The following is a 22,116-nucleotide window of genomic DNA, read 5'->3' as shown; positions in this document are numbered from 1 at the left end:
ACACAAGCTTAACTTACTTTGGGGCTACATATATTGCAACATTACAAACGACTGAGCTATTTTGTCATATACGTATTGTACATTTAAAATGAAGCAAACACTGATATCTAAATGCCAATGAATGTACAAGCAATACCAGTTATTATTTCATCAATTATCATGAAACGGACGCGTCCTCGCGTTTGCGCGGGAATCGCGTTATCTTTGGGGATTAGTATCTTATTTACCCAGTACCGCAAGGTCGAGTACACTGCACAAGTATATCAAACAGATGGGAAGGTTGTGGCATGCAGGAATAATACAGGTTTGAATATTATCATTTGCATCAATCAGTTTGATAAGTAATAACATAATAATGATGTACACGCTGAATCTTCATCAGTTGTGATTGCTACTTGTACAAGTCTTTACCAGTGATGCATCTCTTCGGTAGCCTAGTGGCAGAGCATCCGCTTTGAGTGCGGTAGTTCGCAGGTTCGATCCCTAGCCGCGTCATACCACAGACGTGAAAAATTACAATAGATCTATGTATTTCAGTATTACTAGAAAACCCTAACCATATGTTTATTCGCCTGAGTAATTTGTACAGTCCAGTATCACACACTCAAGACACTGGGCTTGTATAATACAAATGAAGTCAGGCGCGTAGGAAGGCCTAAATAAAGTGGGTTCACCAAATAGGCGAGGGGTATAGGCATCGGGTCCAGGGCAGAGCCCTGGTAGGGGGGCCTGGGGCCGAAGCTCCCCGGCGAAAACATGGTTCGCAGAAAATTATATAATATTTCAAGCTCTTATTGTTGACATTACTGATTGAAATTTATAAGTTATGGTAATTGAAAAAAAAACTTACATACACAAACTTTAAGTCATATATAGGCCATTTTAGAGCATAATATGAAACATATGGAGACAAATTTTTGCACCCATGATGGTCACCGGTTTTAACTAAACCATTTTTATCTATAACTGCAGCACAGAACTTTAAAGATATTTTGGCATATATAAAAATCAGAAATCCGAGTGTTTTCGTTTTTCGGCAAAGGCTGATTCTGAATATATCAAATATTAGGCCTAAGAAAAGTTCTTTGTTTCCGGTAACATGCTCAAAAAAATTAGGGTAGGTAGGTCGGAAAAGTTTTTTTTTGGAGTTTTTTTTTTATTAAGGGAGACTTTTCAGAAATTATTTTTGTGTCAAAAAATGATTGCAAATAAGGGGGTAATGCCTTTAGAGCAAAGTTGATTTCTAACATCACTGGCCATGTTTAAAGCATAAAAAGTGAAGTTTTGCAACTTTTTGTTAAAAAGTTGAAAAAAATATTCTCCAAGGCCATAAAACATTTAGGATCGGGCCAAAAATTTAGGGTAGGTCGGGATACCGGAAACAAACATTTTTTTTTACGCCTTACCAATTTTGTCAAATTTTACTTAATTTTAACAAATCTTAAACAGTATAAACTTTAATCTAAATACAACTAGCTTCTAATAGAAATTGCCTCAAAATAACTTTATAAAAGACAAAATTAAGAGCATTGCAAAATAAACATTAAAAGTTGGTTCAGCATTCTTTTTTGTAAGTGTTAGGGACCTATGGTGGCATATGAAAGATGTCACCATAGGAAAGTCCAGTAGTGATGATGTACAGTACAAAACCAGACGACGTAAAAAAGACGCCAAATAAAGTAGAACGAAATAGGTATTTTTAGTTCAACAAAGCACCACGAAATTTAGGCGTTACGTACACAAAAAAAAAAAAAAAAAAAAAACGCGCGTACTTGTGCATTCATTATTTGATATTATCACCTGAAACCTTCAGCATCGTCGAAAATAAAAATAGCTCTAACTGAATTCTATAGCAATTTTGATAAGATAATGGCAGAATGTTAAGCAAAAATATATAGAAACAACCGATTATTATAAAATATACCCGTAATATTTCATACAGCGTGGTAGTTTCTATTTTCTTGTCCTTTATATTTCGTTTTTTATCATAAATAAATGAGCCGTGCCATGGGAAAACCAACATAGTGGGTTTGCGACCAGCATGGATCCAGACCAGCCTGCGCATCCACGCAGTCTGGTCAGGATCCATGCTATTTGCTTTTAAAGCCTATGGGAATTGGAGAAACTGTTAGCGAACAGCATGGATCCTGACCAGACTGCGCGGATGCGCAGGCTGGTCTGGATCCGTGCAGGTCGCAAACTATGTTGGTTTTCTCATGGCACGGCTCAAATGCAAAATACTACGGGCATAAAATTCAGACTTTCGGCCAGAAGATGTCAAAAAAACAGAATGCAAAAAGCTTTAATAACTAAAAAAAACGGCAGCATTTTAAACACGTGTTGTCAAACAAAATTCTCTTAAATTACATAAAGTTGCAGTGCACTTATCGAACGGAGCGTGTTAAATTTATAAATTTTAAATAAATCTTTGTTCTTAATTTTATCTAGTTGCTTTTTAGTTACTGTAATAAAAAGAACAGTACAGACAGTCCATGGTCATGGCAGTTGTCCCCTTGGATGTTTTGTGGGAAACCGCGGGTATCCTTGTGGATGCATTCTCAAATTAATAACTTGCAGTAAACAGTATTAAAACATTTTTGTAACATCTATTTAAAATTTGGAACTTACAAAAACAAAACAATCATACCACCACCATTACTCAGGCATATTCTAAGACTTACACCCGGGCTTTGAATCAAGGCCTTTTATCATATATAGTACACTAATTACGATTTGGAACACATCAAGTCTAGATAGGATAAAGATGTAAAAAAAAAAATGCAAAATTATGTGGATTCACGGGCGTACAGGCGTATAAGTAGCTACGCCCCTGGAAGTATGATATACTGGTTTTCATTTACCTTGAATATTAAAAAGATGTATTTTTTTTTAACTTTTAGGAGAACATAGGCGGCACTAGAGTGCAGTTTGAATATACTAAAACTAATTTTATTTAACGTGAAAATATGAGGATGATTTTGTAAATCGAATGCAAAAGTTTAATACAGTTTACATTTTTAAAATAACATTTTAATATCCATTTTCATGTTACTATTTTTACAAATAACTATATACATGTAGTATATTAGAATATTATAAGCAATAAGAGCAAACTGGAAGTACATGTGTTATAACTGGAGACTAATGAAACGCCTTTCGTATTTTACCTCATTTTGGTGGGCGTGTTTTTTTTCTTCTTCTTGAAACTGAATATCCTTAAATCTATGAGAGGAAAGCACGCATAGTTGTGTAAGTGATTTCAATAGACGATTAAACACAATATTTTTTTTTTGATTAAACGTCGCACCGACACATGATATGTCATATGGCGACTTTCCAGCTTTCAATGGTGGAGGAAGACCCCAGGTGCCCCTCCGTGCATTATTTCATCACGAGCGGGCACCTGGGTAGAACAACCGACCTTCCGTAAGCCAGCTGGAAATGTCTTTTACCATTCAACAGGGAGAAAATGCACAAATGGAGGCGATGTTTGAAAATAATTCCTATGTTCCTATAATTGCAAGCGAGACAGTTTAGTTTAGGTCAAAGGCCTTTACAGACAGCTTCTCGGAGCGGGAAATTCCTTCCATACAGGTACAGATATAATAGGGTTATTATTGATCGCGGCCAATGAGGCCGCGATGAGGCCGCGCTCATTTTGAATAGGACAAGTATATGTGCGCTGGGGAAAATATTTCATGATGGACCTGTGAATTCTTTACTTGTGGGTGAAACAGATCTCATAAGCGTAAATACGACTAGGTTCTACTGATTATAAAACATACCGTACGATTTGTTGTGAATTAACTGTTGTTGTACTTTTAGTAGTTCAACCGCCACCCTTGTTTAAGAGCAACATTTAAAAAACACGTTTTTTTTTCATCCTCAAGTAATAAGTAAGTAGACTCGCCCAGTTTAATCAATCTAGACGCATACATAGAGCGCTTACTTCACCCGATTTACATTCGGAACATTTTCACGCGTTTCGGGCTTTATCGTATGTTTAACATGGGATCAAAGATGTTGGAAATGTTTGTCTCATTGTTTGTTTTTTTTTAATAAAAATGTTACTGCTTTCATTTTCTACCACTTTTTTTCCACCCTTGCCTGAAAAAACAGTAACGAGTTTGTACACTGTTCAGACAATTGTGCTCTGTTGAAATTTAACCAAACACAAGTTTACCTGCATAAACAGAAAGCATGATATGTCACCATGCGCGGATCCAGAGGGGTGGGGGGGGGGGGACCGGGGGCCCGGACCCCCACTGGAAAATCTTTAAAAAAGGAAAGAAGACAAGAAGGAAAGAAAATGTTTTTCGAAAAAGGCAACATTAGGACTGCATGTAAAGTATATGCGGCTGCTGCTACATACGACCCCGACATAATTCATATTATTTATCTAAAAGAAACTAAGAATTTTACCTTCAAGAAAGCTTGATTTTATCATTTTTCCCAAATTTAACAGGTTAGTCCATAAAACTGTCCCAGAATGGAAAAAATGAAGTGCTAAATTTCAAAATTTCCACGGGGGGGCGGGGGGCAGGGGATCGGACCCCCTCTGAGAAAATTGGCTGAGTCCGTGCATAGTCACTATACCTGTCCAGTACTGGACATTATGGTAAACGCTTCTTTCCTGCACAAATGACAATTTCGCAACTTCTGTCCGGTTTGTACAAATTTCTGGCCGCGATAAACCATTTGACTTGTATCAGTAGCTCGATCTTGGATGCTGTATTCGGCTCGAGTGGATTTTGCCAGATCGGATCTCACGAGGCGCGCATGCGCCGAGTTTGATCCGTCCTTGCAAAATCCACGAGAGCCGAATACAAAATCCTAGGTCTAGCTATACTGTTGTAATGACCCTTTTATTATATACCTCCATCTTTTTGTTTGTTTATTTGTAATCGAACGAAATGTTAAATGTTTGTTGAGGTTAAAATGAAATGAGTGATGTTTTTGTGCGCGCTATTTATATAACTGTGTCACCTCATGCATATTAATGAAAGTAGTCCGGTAACATACAATACGGAAGGTACAATACGGGATTTTGGAAGGTACAGTACGGCATTTTTTCAGCCTGTTCGTATTTCCTTGTGAAATGCAAGCTGTATTTTTTGACAGAATTTATATAGGTATATAATTAAGAATGATACGACTAGAGGTACAGAGAGACAGAAAGTCCTCAGAAATGTTTAGGACTAACATAGCTTAAGCTCGTGTTGAACAGACACCCTGGTTCTTTATCATGCAAAGCACCATTACATGTATGTCACCTTGTCTACAGAACGTGTCATTTTGTGAATTGTTTGTGTTGGTTTGTCAATGAGTAGTGTGAAATTGTCGATATAATATCTTACCAAGTCCAACAGCTATGATATTGTGTGGAAAACATATGACTGTCACTTTGTCTACGAACACTATGATCATGCGGCCGTATGAGAAATGTTATGATATGAAATGTTCATGTCGTTTTATCAAAGTGAGTTAATTTGTCCATAAAGTGTCTTATGATGTCCGGCGGCTAACAACGCCTAGCTCTTTTTGAATAGACAGCCAGGTTCTTTAACATGCCAGGTATAGAACACAATTATGTCAAAAGTATATCATCCTGTCTACGAATAATGTGAACATGTCCAAGGGACGTGTTATTATGCAAAAGGCTTTTGCTATGATGTCAAGGTGCGGTCTTGTTCAAATAGTGTCTTATTATGTCAAGCTACCATGTTATTACGTCAAAGTGTGGTGTGAACTTTTCAAAAAAGTCTTATCATATCAAAATACTTTGTTATTATGTCTAAGTGTGGTCTTGTGTCTAGTTATGTCAGGTGTGATATAAACTTTCTAAATGGTTTCTTTTTATGTCCAACAGCTATGTCATTGTGGCAAAGTGTGGTGTGAGCTTGTTTAAAAAGTGTGTCCTTTTTTTTTGGCGTCAAACCGTTATGTTGTTATGTTTAAGAGGGACGTGAACTTTTCCATATAATGTTTTATTATATGATTATGTAGTCTTATCTTGTCAAAAGCTATATGATCATGTCAAAATTTCGCGTGAACTTGTCAAACGGCGTCGTATATGCAGCTATGTTATTTTGTGGAGTGAACTTGTCCAAATAGTGTCTTATTTTGAAATAGAGCTCTGCTGTTTTGTCAAACTTTTAAAGGTCCATTAACATTTCATTATTACACATAACTATTGTGTGTATTAAATCGAGACAGAAACGGTCGGGTCAAAAACGAAAATACAATGTCAATTTTGCCAATATGCAACGTTTTTCATTCTCATGCCAATTTACCCCCACTGACTTTGAAAGGCCTCATTGCTTAAATGATCTGGCTTGTATTTATAGACGAATTTACCACGCTGTTGGTTGCACTGATGTTTAACCGGACGTTCCGATTTTAATGCGCATGAGGTCTTTACCTGTGGCTAAAAGGCGCTCAACAGTAGGTAAACCTACATAATATCCTCGTTATATTACGAATTGGATTATCACAATAAAAAAGATTTTGATTAAACAATTTATGCATAGAATACACTGATTAAAGATAGATATGTCATCAATTATATCTTATCTGAGGTTCCGCCTTACAGCCGTTGCTTATGACTATGTGGACGGAGCGTGTATTGGGACTGCGTTACGCCGTACTATTATGCGGTTAACTATGAAGTTAAATGTTCAATATTTTCTTTTGGTTATGAAGTTTTGTAAGTTTTAATTTTTATGTATCAAAAGCATGTTAGTCCTGTAGGCTATAACTATATCTTTGGTTAAATCTTGATAAAGTCTTTTATTGTTATAAAAACTGACCGCAAGCTTTGACCATAATTATCTTATCTTTATTGAGCGGAGACTCTTTTAGCACCTTTTTGTTGGTGAGCCTGAGGCAGTACCTGTCAAGACGCTTTTTCGGTCTTACTTTTCATTGGCTGTCTAGGCAAGAAAATTTTGTAACAAGAAATTTGATTTGTTCCGAGTCCCGGCGGCATCTGCGTTAAAAGTGTATCTTTTCCTTGGTAAAGTCACTCTTATTGTAGACTTTACTTGTGTTATTATCACTTTTGGATTTATAATTAAGAAAGGAAAAGACACATACAACTCTTTTTGGTATTTCAAGTAAGAAAATACTATTAGTTATTAATGATTTTATTCCGCAAAATGTTTCTGTAAGAAAATATTTCTGTGATTAAGTATTTGGGCAGATGTGAACTTCTGTGTTTATTTGTTAATTAACTTTCATGTTTTTGTTCATTCATATATTTTTGATAATAATTCAGTACTTATAGCATTTTTTTTACAAATCTTTTAAAGGTAATTTTTTTAGTAGACTCTCTCTTTTCGGTAAGTATAAACACTCTTAATCAGAAGAAAATATCATTCCAGTAGTTTTCAAGTAGTTTTTGTTAAAATTTGCATTCAAAATAATGAATATGGAATTAGCTGGTTTGTCATTAATATCTTTATGAGTTTTTGAAATGAATCAATCCAGAAATCATTCACTAACAGTTGTATTTACCTTGTTTTAGCTCATCTGTCACGTAGTGACAGGGTGAGCTTTTGTGATCGCCCTTCGTCCGTCCGTCCGTCATCCGTCCACAATTTCTTGTGAACACGATAGAGACCACATTTTGCAATCAGTTTTAATCAAACTTGCACACAACTTGTATTGGCATAATATCCTGGTCCCTTTCGAAAACTGGCCAGATCCCATCATGTGTTCTAGAGTTATGGCCCCTTACAGGACCAAAATTTGCTATTTTTGGCTGGTGAACACGATAGAGGCCACATTTTGCACTCAACTTTAATCAAACTTGCACACAATTTGTACTGGCGTAATATCTCGGTTCCTTTCGAAAACTGGCCAGATCCCATCATGGGTTCTACAGTTATGGCCCCTTACAGGGCCAAAATGTGCTATTTTTGGCTTGTGAAAACGAGAGACCACATTTTGCAATCAAATTTAATCAAACTTGCACACAATTTGTATTGGCATAATATCTCGGTTCCTTTCGAAAACTGGCTAGATCCTATCATGGGTTCCAGAGTTACGGCCCCTTAAAAGGCAGCCAAAATTTACTATTTTTGGCTTGTGAACACGATAGAGACCACATTTTGCAATTCTTTGACTTTAATCAAACTTGCACACGACTTGTATTGGTGTAATACCTCGGTTCCTTTTGAAAACTGGCCAGATCCCTTCATGGGTTCTAGAGTTAAGACCTCTTAAAGGGCCAAAAATTGCTATTTTTGGCTTATGAACATGATAGAGACCACATTTTGCAATCAACTTTAATCAAACTTGCACACAATTTGTATTAGCATAATATCTCGGTTCCTTTCGAAAACTGGCCAGACCCCATCATGGGTTCTAGAGTTATGGCCCATTAAAGGGCCAAAATTTGCTATTTTTGGCTTGTGAACACGATAGAAACGAAAAGCTTGTTAACACTCTTGAGGCCACATTTATGACCCTATCATCATGAAACTTGGTCAGAATGTTTATCTTGATGATTCCTCGGCCAAGTTCGTCATGGGTCATGGGTCATATTGGGTCAAAAACTAGGTAACCAGGTCAAATCAAAGAATAAGCTTATTTACACCCTAGGGGGCACATTTATGATTCTATCTTCATAACACTTAGTCAGAATATTTGTTATCATGAAGTGTTGGATTATCTCAAATCTGGGTGACGTTAGGTCAAAAACTAGGTCAAATCAAAATAAAAGCTTGTATACACGATAGAGGCCACTTTTTTTGCTCCAGTCTTTCCGAAACTTTGTCAGAATGTTTGTTTTCATGAAATTTTGGACAAGTTCGAATCTGGGTCATGTGGGGTAAAAAACTGGGTCACTAGGTCAAATCCAAGAAAATGCTTGTTTACACTCAAGAGGCCACATTTTTTGGCCCAATCTTAATGAAAATTGGTCAGAATATTAGTCTCCATGAAATCACTAGGTGAAACATGTTTACACTGTTATGGTGTATTTCTCAGGGGAGCGACCTAGGGCCATCTTGGCCCTCTCGTTTGTATTTATTGGTAAAACTTTATGACTTGATAGTGATTTCGCGAAATTAACTCAAATATGCGAACTCAGCTTAACATTGCAGTCATTCTTTTCATTCTTTTTATTATGTTTTTATATGAATTTTTAATGTCCAATTAAGTATTAATTATTTGATTATTAACACTCTAATTGTAGACTTTACATTGTGTTATTTTACCTTATTATTATCACTTTTGGATTCGTAATAAAGAAAGGTAAAGACACATATACAACTCTTCTTGGTATTTTCAAAGAGCTATAAAATAATTGTATTTTATTGTTCTTTGGTATTTTAGATATCTTGGGAGTCACGAGAGAGTAGAGATCTACACATATCGACCGCACGGCACAAAACTAGAGAATCTACCTAGATAATTTAATATTTCTCATTAGCTTATGAGAGAAAATGTTTTATTATTATGCAATACAACAAGTCATTGTACAAATATTTTAGCTCTGGCGTTAAATTTGTATACACATGCACCATTTTGCTACATTACGCATCGTTTTGCTACATTACTGTATAGTGTTAGAGTTAGACCCAGTGAATGATCATTTCAGAAAGAACAATTCTGATTAGCCTAATGTTTAAAAAGAACTCTTTTGATTGGTTGTTAATCCCTTGATTCCCCGTATGTAGCTATAGCAAAATATAGTGGGTGGAGTAAACCTTGCCCGAAAAACTTTAATTACAAGGACTTGTAAGTATTTGAAGTTTGTTTATTACGTGGTGCAGCATCCACGTGGTGCCATTGACTTAATAGATACATTTATTAGAATGGCCACAGCAGCGTTTTTATAGACAATAGGCCGTCGGTAAGTACGAAGAAACCCGGAAGTAAACAAACGGAAGCGTACCAAAGGGGCGGAGCGGGGGGGGGGGGGGGGGGGGGGTTAGGGCCCTCCCCCAACTTTGAGATTGGGGGCCAGCATATGCTTTGTCCCCGCTCCCCCCACCTTTGACCACAAAAACTGATTTTTGTCAGAAATGAAAGAAGCCAATTTGAGACAGCATTTAGAGGTAATGATAAAAATTTGGTGTGTATAGGCCCCCTATTGTAGATAAGGGGAAGAATGCGTGTATGTGGTGGTCAAAAAAAAAATCAGGGAAAATATGGATAGGTTTAGCAGGCCGGTCCCCCCATCAAACATTGAAACCGCTCCTACGCCAATGATATAATATTGTGTATTTTTAGACCTCAGAGTGACATTTCTGTTCAATATCCGAAATTTTGCAAGGAGATTTCCAAAATCATAAGTATCAAAAATTGGGAATGAAGATAATTTCTAATTGATTTACAACTGACCTCCAGATTTTGGCTAGAAAATATTTTTCTTTCATATTGAAGTTTGGTCGAATTATGAACATTAGAATATAAGTGTTTGTTTCTAAACTACTTTAAAAATGATAAATCAAGAAAAAAAAAGATGACCGCGTCGGGGATCGAACCCGGACCGCCGCGACAATAAAGAAGTTTTCCGCTGTCACTACGGAGGATTTAGTGATCAATGCGCGTTAAATATACTTACATTGCGGATGTAAAGATATCTTTATAGAGAGGGATATACTAAATTCAGTTTGGATTCTATTCCCAATTAGGAATTAATATTGATTGAATTTAAATTTGGCCAGGACAGGATTTTTGACTATTTTGGGGTATTAGAATTGAACTTTATGCCTGATTAACATTTTTCAATGTATTTTTAATGATAACTTTTCAATATACATATTATTGTAAATAGTTACTGTTTTTCTTTTCTGTTACCTTGAGACAAAAGAGATCTATTGTTATGTATTCATATTTAAATATGGCAGAGAAGATGTCAAGTTAAAATCATAACGTACCTTTTATTAATATCATTTTCATATAGTATTTCTATTTTTGTTTGCTTCGTGTGCATTTTTAAAGTTTCTTTGTCATTGTCATAATGGTTTTCAACCGGATAAAGTGAAATACTGACAGCTTGGCAGGTCGCACTTGTAAAGGCATAGGCCTACAAAAAATACCATCTATAAAATAGGCTTCTTAGTGGCTGTTACACCTTTAGCATTGTGTAAGAACTTTGTGACTTACTGAAAAATATATCTCTTTATTTCATGTCAACTATGTGTTCCTTGCAGAAGAAACTTTGTGATTAATTTATACGTAAGAATTTCAACAATTTGGATATTACGGAAGAAAATACATTGCTGTTACAATAATATTACAGACATTAACAAGATGCATTTAAAGCGCTAAGAAGAAACCTCATTTTCTGCCGTGTAGCCAATATCCTTTGCAAGATTTATCGCAACTAGGACGATTTCTGGCAACCTAAACATCAAATAAGATATAGCTCAAGTTTCACAATAAATCTCGGTTTTCTTTTCATCTGCAAAAGTTAGGCTATAAGAGTGCTTTCAGTTTCGAAAAATAACATCAGCCTTGACTCTGGAGGTATGTTCATAAACACTAGAATTGTTTCATTTTTGATACATTTAATGTTTAAATAATCCTAGTTAATGACCCAATGTGTTATTTTTTCAGCACGAGGACAAGTTGCGGCTCAGTTGTCTAAGCCTGTATGTTACTCTGATGAGCTAGTCAGCTTTTGCCAAGATACGTTTATCACGAGGGAGAGTAAATGCACATTGATCACTAGGGAGAATTTAGATGCGTCAATCACGAGGCATATAAAAATACGTTATTCGCGAAGGGGAGCAAGGATTCGAAAATCACGAGGGAGAACAAAGATGAGTGAATCACGGGGATAGTTAAAGTTATATATACGAGGGAAAGAAAAGATGCGTTGATTATAAGGGAAATCAAATATACGTTCATCACTAGGGAGAACAAATAAATCGTTAATCACGAAGGAGGGCAGATATAGGCAGATATAATTAATCGCGAGGGAGACCAAATACACGCTAATCGCTAGAGAAAGCAAATATTCACTAGGAAGAGCAAAGATGTCAATTACGAGGATTCATGAGCAAACAAACTGCAGTCGACATGGAGAGCAAGACAGTATCACAAACGAGGACGAAGATACAATATTCACTAGGGACAGCAAATATACCTTGAACGCGAGTGAAACAAAATCGCGGAAAAGAACTACGGAGTCATCTACATTAGAACCATGCAAGAAAGATATTAGCAAGATAAAAGATCACACGTCCTTTAAATGTGAGGAGTGTAAACTGTCCTTTACAAGGGAGTGGAGTTACAAAGCCCATATGGAAACTCACGACGAATACATTGAAAGCGTGTGTGACATATGTTCTGAAACATTTTCACATCCAAAATTAGTAATGAAACATAAAAGGGTGGTCCATTTAATTAAAAATGCTTATACGTGCGAAATCTGTGGAAAATCATTCAGCAAACCAAGTGAATTGACACGGCATGTAAATGGAATAGCTCACAAGACTGATAGGAACTACAAATGCAGTGTTTGCCCAAAGTCTTACTATACTGAATACCAGTTAAAAAGACATGTGAAAACTCACGACGGACGTGATGAAAATAAATTTGTATGTCCTAAATGTGGAGATACATATAAATGGGAAAGCAACTTTAAGGATCATTTAAATACACACACTGGGAATAAAAAGAATGTGTGTGGATTATGCCAAGAGGAATTTGCGTATACACGAGCTTTAATGGCTCACAAAAGATCCGTACACTCTATCAAATATCCATACGAGTGTTCAATATGTGAAAAAGCATTCAGACTACCGTCACATTTAGCAAATCATTTAGCAATTCACAAGAATGAAAGGAAGTTCAAATGTAACATTTGTAAAAAAGGGTTCAACACAAGTAATGACAGAAATAATCATGAAAAGCGACACTCATTAACAAATAGAACTGTGAGGTGTGACCACTGCAATTACAGATGTATGAATGCCAGTACTTTAAAAGAACATCTTCTCATACATTCTGAGGAGAGGTCACTCTCCTGTAATTTTTGTAGTTACAGATGTAAACAGAAATCCAGTTTAGCCATTCATCTTCGAATTCACACTGGTGAGAAAAATTACAAGTGTGAAAAGTGTAATACGGCTTTCACCACGAAGCAACAGTTGAAACAACATGAGCCAAAACACACAACAGAACGAAAATATTCCTGTGCGATTTGCCAAGCAAAATTAAAAGACCCAAGATCTTTGAAAACTCATATGCTATTGCATTCCACCTATAAACGTTATAGCTGCGCAATTTGTAAGAAATCATTTAGACATTCCTCTGGTCTCAGTTGCCATCAGCGTATACATAATGGAACCAAACCATATTCGTGTACAATTTGTCCATCGACATTCCGCCTTAGTTCGGCGTTGGCAGATCATATGTTTGTACACTCTAATGTAAGCAAATATCAATGCAGCGTGTGTAATAAAAAATTTAAACGAATGAAATCATTAAATTCTCACAAAAAGACTCACGAGGACGCACGTTATGCAAAAAGTCAGTGCAACCTATGCAGCAAAACGTTTCTCACAAAATACACACTACGTGAGCATATAAGTCGGCAACATTTGGGTGTTCCTGCAGACAGGCGCCCACCAAGGAGCAGTTTCGAAACATTTTCTTGTCAGGTGTGTAAGTCGTCTTTCAATAACTCGAAAAAGTTGAAGTATCATTGTCAAGTACATTACGGCACAGGATCGTTTGAATGCTACCATTGCAATAAGCACTTTATGTCAAAGTCAGCTGTGGTGTATCACATAAAGGTCCACTTCGATGCTCATGATAGGAGCTTCGTCTGCGGTATATGCGGGGACACTTTTGCTTACAAGACGTTGTTAATAAAACACATCGAAATTTGTAAACTTAATTTTACAGACTTGACTAGCAAAACTTTAAAAGACGAGACATGTGTGTTATTTGATTGTGCGGCATGGAAATGTGAACTTAAAACAGCAGAGGAAGGTATAGCATACAATGACAGTTCTTCATCAAAACTGGAAAAGAGAACTCATCAAGATGACAGCACTGAAATGCAAGAACAAAGGATTTAAATAGAGAACTGATATTAACGAGATACCCATTTTTATTTAGAATGCAACAATAGAATAGAGATCTGATAACCATAAAATATCAAATTGCTCAACGGAACAATATAATAGGGTTATTATAATAGTAGCTCGATCTGGGATGCTGTATTCAGCTAGAGTGGATTTTGCCAGATCGTATCATGCTCGAAGCTTATGCGCCTCGTGTGATCCGACTTTACAAAATCCACTCGAGCTGAATACAAAGTCCCAGATCTAGCTACTGTTGTATTGACCCTTTTATTATACAGTCGAATACCGTTACCTCGATATTCAAGGGACTGCAAAAATTGCATCGACGTATCCGAAGTTCGACGTAACGATATCGACTGTCTGGGACTACTTTGTACTTGTGTCGAACGTCTATATTGTAATTATATCCAATGCGTATTCCAGGGGGTTTGAAAGGGAAAAGAAATAATATAAAAAGTAAATACGATTTTAATTTTATTGACAAATAAAACAGCTTAATTAAATAGTAAATACATGTATATACATACAACTTATAATTTTTCAAAATATGCGTGAAAACATTAGCATTTTTATTCCTTCCCTAAAGAAGTCTGAATGCAGCGGTAATGTTCCTAGCTGAGTAGTCATTTTGACTGTGCTTCGATAACGAAAATTTGCCAGTTAAATACGCATATTGTTACTCAATCCTAAATGGCAAATTTTTACTCCGTCAAACAGAAAAATATTTCATCCAAATTAATTGTTATATTGGAAAACAGCTTGCTCGCTTGCACGCTGTTTTATAAGACTAATTATTGGGAATTAAATGCAAACTTCCTGACATTTAAATTGGATTAAAGACTAAATAACAAACAAAACAAACAAACAAACTAGCTTGATTATTATTAATACATCGCCGAACAACAGTAGGTTGATTTTCACACCTTACAAATAACATGGATATTTTTTGACAAGCTGTGATATCGACGAAACCAGGTGTAAAACAATACAGGTAAGTTGACGGGACTGAAAAATCTCATCGAGCTAAACAAAATATCGAGCAAATCATATCGAGGTAATGATAAATAATTACATTAAAATATATAGGGAAAAATCGGGACCGACTAAAACACATCGTGCTAACCGGAGTATCGAGCTAACCGATATCGAGGTAACGATATTCAACTGTATATCTCCACCTTTTTGTTTATTGGTTTGTTACCTAACGAAATCTTCAATTTTTATTGAAGTTAGAATAGAACTGAGTGAAGTTTTTATGTGCGCTATTTATAGAATTGTCAGATCATGTATATTAAATGAAAGTAACATACAATACAAACGGTACAATACAAGTTTTTTTTCTGTCTGTTCATTCATACTTGTGAGATACAAACCGAATTTTGACAGAATTTATATAGGTGACATTTGGCCTATATTTTCTCAGTAACTTGACAGATTTTTGGTGGTAAAGAGCGTGGAAGACAGCAAAATGAGTGCTGTCCCCTGCACAAAACGTCTGCAGTCAGTTCTTAATATTTTTCTCAAATACTTCGCCCAGCTGCGAATGTATGTACGTTATCTACAGTTAGTCAACGAAAAGCAGTTGGGCGGAGTGTTTCAGAAAAGTACGGAGAACTGATGACAGGCGTTTGTGTGGAGGAAAGCACTCATTTTGCTGTCTTCAATGCACTTTTCTTACTGCAATTTATCATACAGACAAACTGTTACTAGTCTGTGTTCATATCCTGTGTTTTGTTCACAGGAGAATGGAGACTTATCTGATAACTCATGAGCTATTAAATGTTGTATAATTATGTCCCTTTTCTCAAAACACTGGTCTAGACTCCCAGTGTTTATCTGCCCATATTTTGTTGACTGATAAAATATAGGGACATATTTATTATATCTTAAATCAAATCTGTTTAGTTATAACTGAAATAGAGCAAAAGTGCAGCACAACTTAAACCTGAAAGTAAAAAAGATGGCATAACTCATAACATTTTGGTGCCAGCCCTTGTGTCATATGATGTGCGTGATGATGTGGAACAATTATTTTAAGTTAGAATCAAATCCATTTGGTAATACTACAGATAGAGTGAAAGTGCATCAAAACTTTAACCTGGAATTTTAAGTGAGAAGGGGAATAATTTCTAAATATTGGTGCCAGAATTATGGTCATTGTGTCAAATGATGAGGGTGATGATGTAGAACAGCTGTTTTAACTTTAAATCAAATCCATTTTGTAGTAACTAATATAGAGTGAGAGCACCAAACCTTTAACCTGAAATCTTATGTAAAAATGTGAAGAGCAATCCTTGATATTGTGATAGAATCAAATTAGTTATATTTCAGTGATTCGTCATTTAATGAAATAACTGTTTGTTGTTCAGGTGCATATTTTTACATCTCATTCACGTATGAATGCCAATGATACTTTATTTCTTATACAAAATGAAATAACCTATGGAATAATTGCACTCATGAAAGAAGCAAATGATGCTATAAACAAAGATCAATAACCTACGGAATTATTGCACTTGTGAAAAAAGTAAATGATGCTGTATTAAAGGGCAATAACCTATGGAATTATTGCACTCGTCAAAGAAGTAAATGATGCTCTAACAAAGGGCAACAAGAAGATGCTTTTGTAGAATAGCGCATGTCTCCCCCAGTGTATAGTCGTATAGGCAAGAAGTCAATAGGGGACAGAAGCGAAAGTCAAAGAGACACTGATGGTTGGCTGCAAAAGGGATCATCTACTTGGCATGTCCAATCATACAATCAAGTTTTCAACATTTTGGGCCTGGTGGTTCTCAAGTTATGAATTGGAAACGGTTTTCCATGTTCAGGCCCCTGTGACCTTGGACGTTGATTGAGTGACCCCAAAATCAGTAATGGGCATCTACTCTGCATGTCCAATCATCCTAATAAGTTCCAACATTCTGGGTCAAGTGGTCCTCAAGTTATTGATTGGAAAGAGTTTTCTACGTTCAGTCCTCTGTGGCCTTGACCTTCGACGGAGTGACCCCAAAAACAATAGGGGTCATCTACTCTGTAAGTCCTATCATGCTATGAAGTTTGAAGGTTCTAGGTCAAATGGTTCTCAAGTTATTGACTAGAAATAGATTTCCATGTTCTGTCCGCTGTGACCTTGACCTTTAATAGAGTGACCCCTAAATCAATAGGGATCATCTACTGTGCATGTCCAATCATCCTATGAAGTTTCAACATTCTGGGTGGTCAAGTGGTTCTCAAGTTATTGATTGGAAATGGCTTTCCATGTTCTGGTCCCTGTGACCTTGACCTTTAACAGAGTGACCCCAAAATCAATAAGAGTCATCTACTCTGCATGTCCAATCATCCTATCATGTTTCAATATTCTGGGTCAAGTGGTTCTCAACTTATTGATTGGAAAGTGTTTTCTATGTTCAGCCCCTCTGTAACCTTGACCTTTGATGGAGTGACCCCAAAAACAATAGGGGCCGTCTACTCTATAAGTTCTACCATCCTATGAAGTTTGAAAGTTCTAGGTCAAATGGTTCTCCAGTTATTGATAGGAAATGTAGTGCGATGTTATGTCTCCCCCCTAATAACCTATGGAATTATATAAACAAAGGGAAATAACCTATGGAACAAGAGCTCGTCGAACACGAAATGCTCCCCTTGATGCATTCAGTAATTGCACAAGGAACAGAAATTATTTGCTCACTGTAAACAAAAGTTCTACTGTTCTGGCTCAATGTGCCATTGAGCTTTGACCTACTGACCCTCAAAATCAACGGGTCATCTCCTGGTCATGATCAACCTCCCTATCAAGTTAGTGATCCTAGGCCCAAGCGTTCTCAAGTTATTGTCTGGGAACGGTTTAAATGTTCCGGGTCACTGTAACCTTGACCTTAAAATCAATAGGGGTCATCTGCTGGTCATGATGAACCTCACTATCATCTTTCATTACCCTTAGCCCAAGCGTTCCCAAGTTGACGTCCAGAAACCGTTTTAACTGTTCTGGCCAATCTGACCTTGAACTTTGACCGAATTACCTCAAAATTAATAGGGGTCATCTGCTGGTCATGATCAACCTCCCTATCAATTTTCCTGATCCTAGGCCCAAGTGTTCTTGAGTTAAAGCCCAGAAACCGTTTTACTGTTCCTGGTCACTGTGACCTTGAACTTTGACCTACTGACCTCAGAATCAATTGGGGTCATCTGCTGGTCATGAACAACCTCTTTATCAACTTTCACGATCCTAGGCCCAAGCAATCTTGAGTTATCATCTGGAAACCGTTTAACTGTTCCGGGTCACTGTGACCTTGAACATTGACATACTGACCTCAAAATCATTAGGGGTCAACTGCTGGTCATGACCAACCTCCGTATCAACTTTCACGATCCTAGGCCCAAGCAATCTTGAGTTATCATCCGGAAACTGTTAAACTGTTCAGGGTCACTGTGACCTTGACCTTTGACATACAGATCTCAAAATCAATAGGGATCATCTGCAGGTGATGACCAACCTTCCTATCAACTTTCATGATCCTAGGCCAAAGCGTTTTTGAGTTATCATCCGGAAACGGATTGGTTTACATACAGACCAACCGACAGACATCTGCAAAACAATATACCCCTCCTTCGAAGAGGGGTATAATTATTGCACTTGTCAAAGAAGTAAGTGATGCTTTAAACAAAGGGCAATAACCTATGGAATTATTGCACTCGTCAAAGAAGTAAATGATGCTTTAAACAAAGGGAAATAACCTGCTATAAACAAAGGGAAATAACCTATGGAATTATTACAGTTGTCAAAGAAGTAAATGATGCTTTAAACAAAGAGAGATAACATATGGAATGACTTCTTTGGTGCTTTAAACAAAGGGAAATAACCTATGGGATTATTGCACTTGTCAAAGAAGTAAATGATGCTTTAAACAAGAGGACCATGATGGTCCTGAATCGCTCACCTCTTCCCACATGACCCAGTTTTGAGTATGACGTCGTTTTTTTCTATTATTTGACATAGTGACCTAGTTTTTGAGCTCATGTGACCAGTTTTGAACTTGACCTAGATATTATCAAGATAAAAATTCTGACCAATTTTCATGAAGATCCACTGAAAAATATGGTCTATAGAGAGGTCACAAGGTTTTTCTATTATTTGACCTATTGACCTAGTTTTCGAAGGTACGTGACCCTGTTTTGAACTTTACCTAGATATCATCAAGGCGAAAATTCAGATCAATTGAAAAATATGGCCTCTAGAGAGGTCAAAAGATTTTAATAATTTTAGACCTACTGACCTAGTTTTTGACCGCAGTTGACCCAGTTTAAAACTTGATCTAGACATCATCAAGATGAACATTCAGACCAACTTTCATACAGATCCCATGAAAATTATGGCCTCTAGAGAGGTCACAAGGTTTTTCTATTATTTGACCTACTGACCTAGTTTTTGACAGCACGTGACCCACTTTCGAACTTCACCTAGATATCATCAAGGTGAACATTCTCACCAATTTTCTTGAAGATCTCATGAAATATATGGCCTCTAGAGAGGTCACAAGGTTTTTCTATTTTTATACCAACTGACCTAGTTTTTGACCGCACGTGACCCAGTTTCAAACTTGACCTAGATATCATCAAGATGAACATTCAGACCAACTTTCATACAGATCCCATGAAAAATATGGCCTCTAGAGAGGTCACAAGGTTTTTCTATTTTTAGACCTACTGACCTAGTTTTTGAAGGCACGTGACCCAGTTTCGAACTTGACCTAGATATCATCAAGATGAACATTCTGACCAATTTTCATGAAGATCTTGTGAAATATATGGCCTCTAGAGAGGTCACAAGGTTTTTCTATTTTTAGACCTACTGACCTAGTTTTTGACGGTACGTGACCCAGTTTCGAACTTGACCTATATATCATCAAGATGAACATTCTGACCAACTTTCATAAAGATCCCATGAAAAATGTGACCTCTAGAGTGGTCACAAGCGAAAGTTTACGGACGGACGGACGACGGACACCGCGCGATCACAAAAGCTCACCTTGTCACTTTGTGACAGGTGAGCTAAAAAAGGGAAATAACGTATGGAATTACTGCACTTGTAGAAAGAAGTAAATGATGCTTTAAACAAAGGGAAATAACCTATGGAATTATAACACTTGTCAAAGAAGTAAATAATGCTTTAAACAAAGGGAAATAACCTATGGAATTATTGCACTTGTCAAAGAAGTAAATGATGCTTTAAACAAAGACCAATAACCTATGGGATTACTGCACTCATGAAAGAAGTAAATGATGCTATAAACAAAGGGAAATAACCTACGGGATTATTGCACTTGTCAAAGAAGTAAATGATGCTCTATTAAAGGGCAATAACCTATGGAATTATTGCACTCATGAAAGAAGTAAATGATGCTATAAACAGAGCAATAACCTATGGGATTATTGCACTCGTCAAAGAAGTAAATGATGCTTTAAACAAAGGGAAATAACCTATGGGATTATTGCACTTGTCAAAGAAGTAAATGATGCTCTATGAAAGGGCAATAACCTATGGAATTATTGCACTCATGAAAGAAGAAAATGATGCTATAAACAAAGAGCAAAAACCTATGGGATTATTCCACACATCAAAGAAGTAAATGACGCTTTAAACAAACGAGAAATAACCTATGGAATCATTGCACTTGTCAAAGAAGTAAATGGTGCTTTAAACAAAGGGAAATAACCTATGGGATTATTGCATTCGTCAAAGAAGTAAATGATGCTTTAAAAAAAGGGAAATAACATATGGAATTATTGCACTTGTCAAAGAAGTAAGTGATGCTTTAAACAAAGGGCAATAACCTATGGAATCATTGCACCTGTCAAAGAAGTGAATGATGCTTTAAACAAATGGAAATAACCTATGGGATTACTGCATTCGTCAAAGAAGTAACGATGCTTTATACAACGGGCAATAACCTATGCAAATATTACACTCCTCAAAGAAGTAAATGATGTTTTAAGCAAAGGGAAATAACCTATGGAAAATTATTGCACTCATCAAAGAAGTAAATGATGCTTTAAACAAAGGGAAATAACCTATGGAATCATTGCACTTGTCAAAGAAGTAAATGATGCTTTAAACAAAGGGCAATAACCTATGGAATCATTGCACTTGTCAAAGATGTAAATGATGCTTTAAACAAAGGGAAATAACCTATGCAAATATTACACTCATCAAAGAAGTAAATAATGTTTTAAGGAAAGGGAAATAACCTATGGAATTATTGCACTCATCAAAGAAGTAAATGATGCTTTAAACAAAGGGCAATAACCTATGGAATCATTGCACTTGTCAAAAAAGTAAATGATGCTTTAAACAAAGGGAAATAACCTATGGGATTATTGCATTCGTCAATGAAGTAATGATGCTTTAAACAAAGGGCAATAACCTATGCAAATATTACACTCATCAAAGAAGTAAATGATGTTTTAAGCAAAGGGAAATAACCTATGGAATTATTGCACTCATCAAAGAAGTAAATGATGCTTTAAACAAAGGGAAATAACCTATGGAATGATTGCACTCATCAATGAAGTAAATGATGCTTTAAACAAAGGGAAATAACCTATGGAATTATTGCACTCATGAAAGAAGCAAATGATGCTGTAAACAAACAAAGGTCAAGTAAATGATGCTTTAAACAGAGGGCAATAACCTATGGGATTATTGCACTCATCAAAGAATTAAATGCTTTAAACAAAGGGCAATAACCTATGAAATCATTGCACTTGTCAAAGAAGTAAATGATGCTATAAACAAAGGGAAATAACCTATGGAATTATTGCACTCGTCAAAGTAAATGCTTTAAACAAAGGGAAATAACCTATGGGATTACTGCACTTGTCAAAGAAGTGAATGATGCTTTAAACAAAGGGAAAAAACTTAAGGAAGTATTACACTCATCAAAGAAGTAAATGATGTTTTAAACAGAGGGAAATAACCTATGGAATTATTGCACTTATGAAAGAAGTAAATGACACTTTAAACAAAGGGAAATAACCTATGGAATTATTGCACTCATCAAAGAAGTAA

At 36.3% G+C, this 22,116-nt stretch overlaps 1 protein-coding gene across 2 annotated transcripts; it reads left to right on the top strand.

The window, feature by feature from the left end:
• Positions 1-172: 172 nt before the first annotated feature.
• On the top strand, positions 173-14,326 carry LOC123529482 (zinc finger protein 883-like). Of its 2 annotated transcripts, none has more exons than XM_045309831.2 (2): positions 173-304; positions 11,572-14,326. In XM_045309831.2, the coding sequence occupies exon 2, from the start codon at positions 11,994-11,996 to the stop codon at positions 14,043-14,045; it is 2,052 nt and encodes a 683-aa protein (XP_045165766.2). In that variant the 5' UTR covers positions 173-304; positions 11,572-11,993; the 3' UTR covers positions 14,046-14,326. The 2 variants fall into 2 exon arrangements, with proteins under 2 accessions (XP_045165766.2, XP_045165765.2); XM_045309830.2 differs by lacking the exon at positions 173-304 and adding an exon at positions 9,656-9,744.
• The last annotated feature ends 7,790 nt before the right edge of the window (positions 14,327-22,116 follow it).

Source organism: Mercenaria mercenaria, chromosome 13 (assembly GCF_021730395.1).
Source record: "Mercenaria mercenaria strain notata chromosome 13, MADL_Memer_1, whole genome shotgun sequence".
Lineage (NCBI taxonomy): Eukaryota > Metazoa > Mollusca > Bivalvia > Venerida > Veneridae > Mercenaria > Mercenaria mercenaria.
The sequence above is the reverse complement of the archived record's forward strand: the minus strand, read 5'-3'. Positions and strand labels throughout refer to the sequence as shown.

What these genes read in the sequence shown, in the direction of transcription:
- LOC123529482 (XM_045309831.2), top strand. Translation starts at nt 11,994, where the DNA reads ATGTCAATTACGAGGATTCATGAGCAAACAAACTGCAGTCGACATGGA.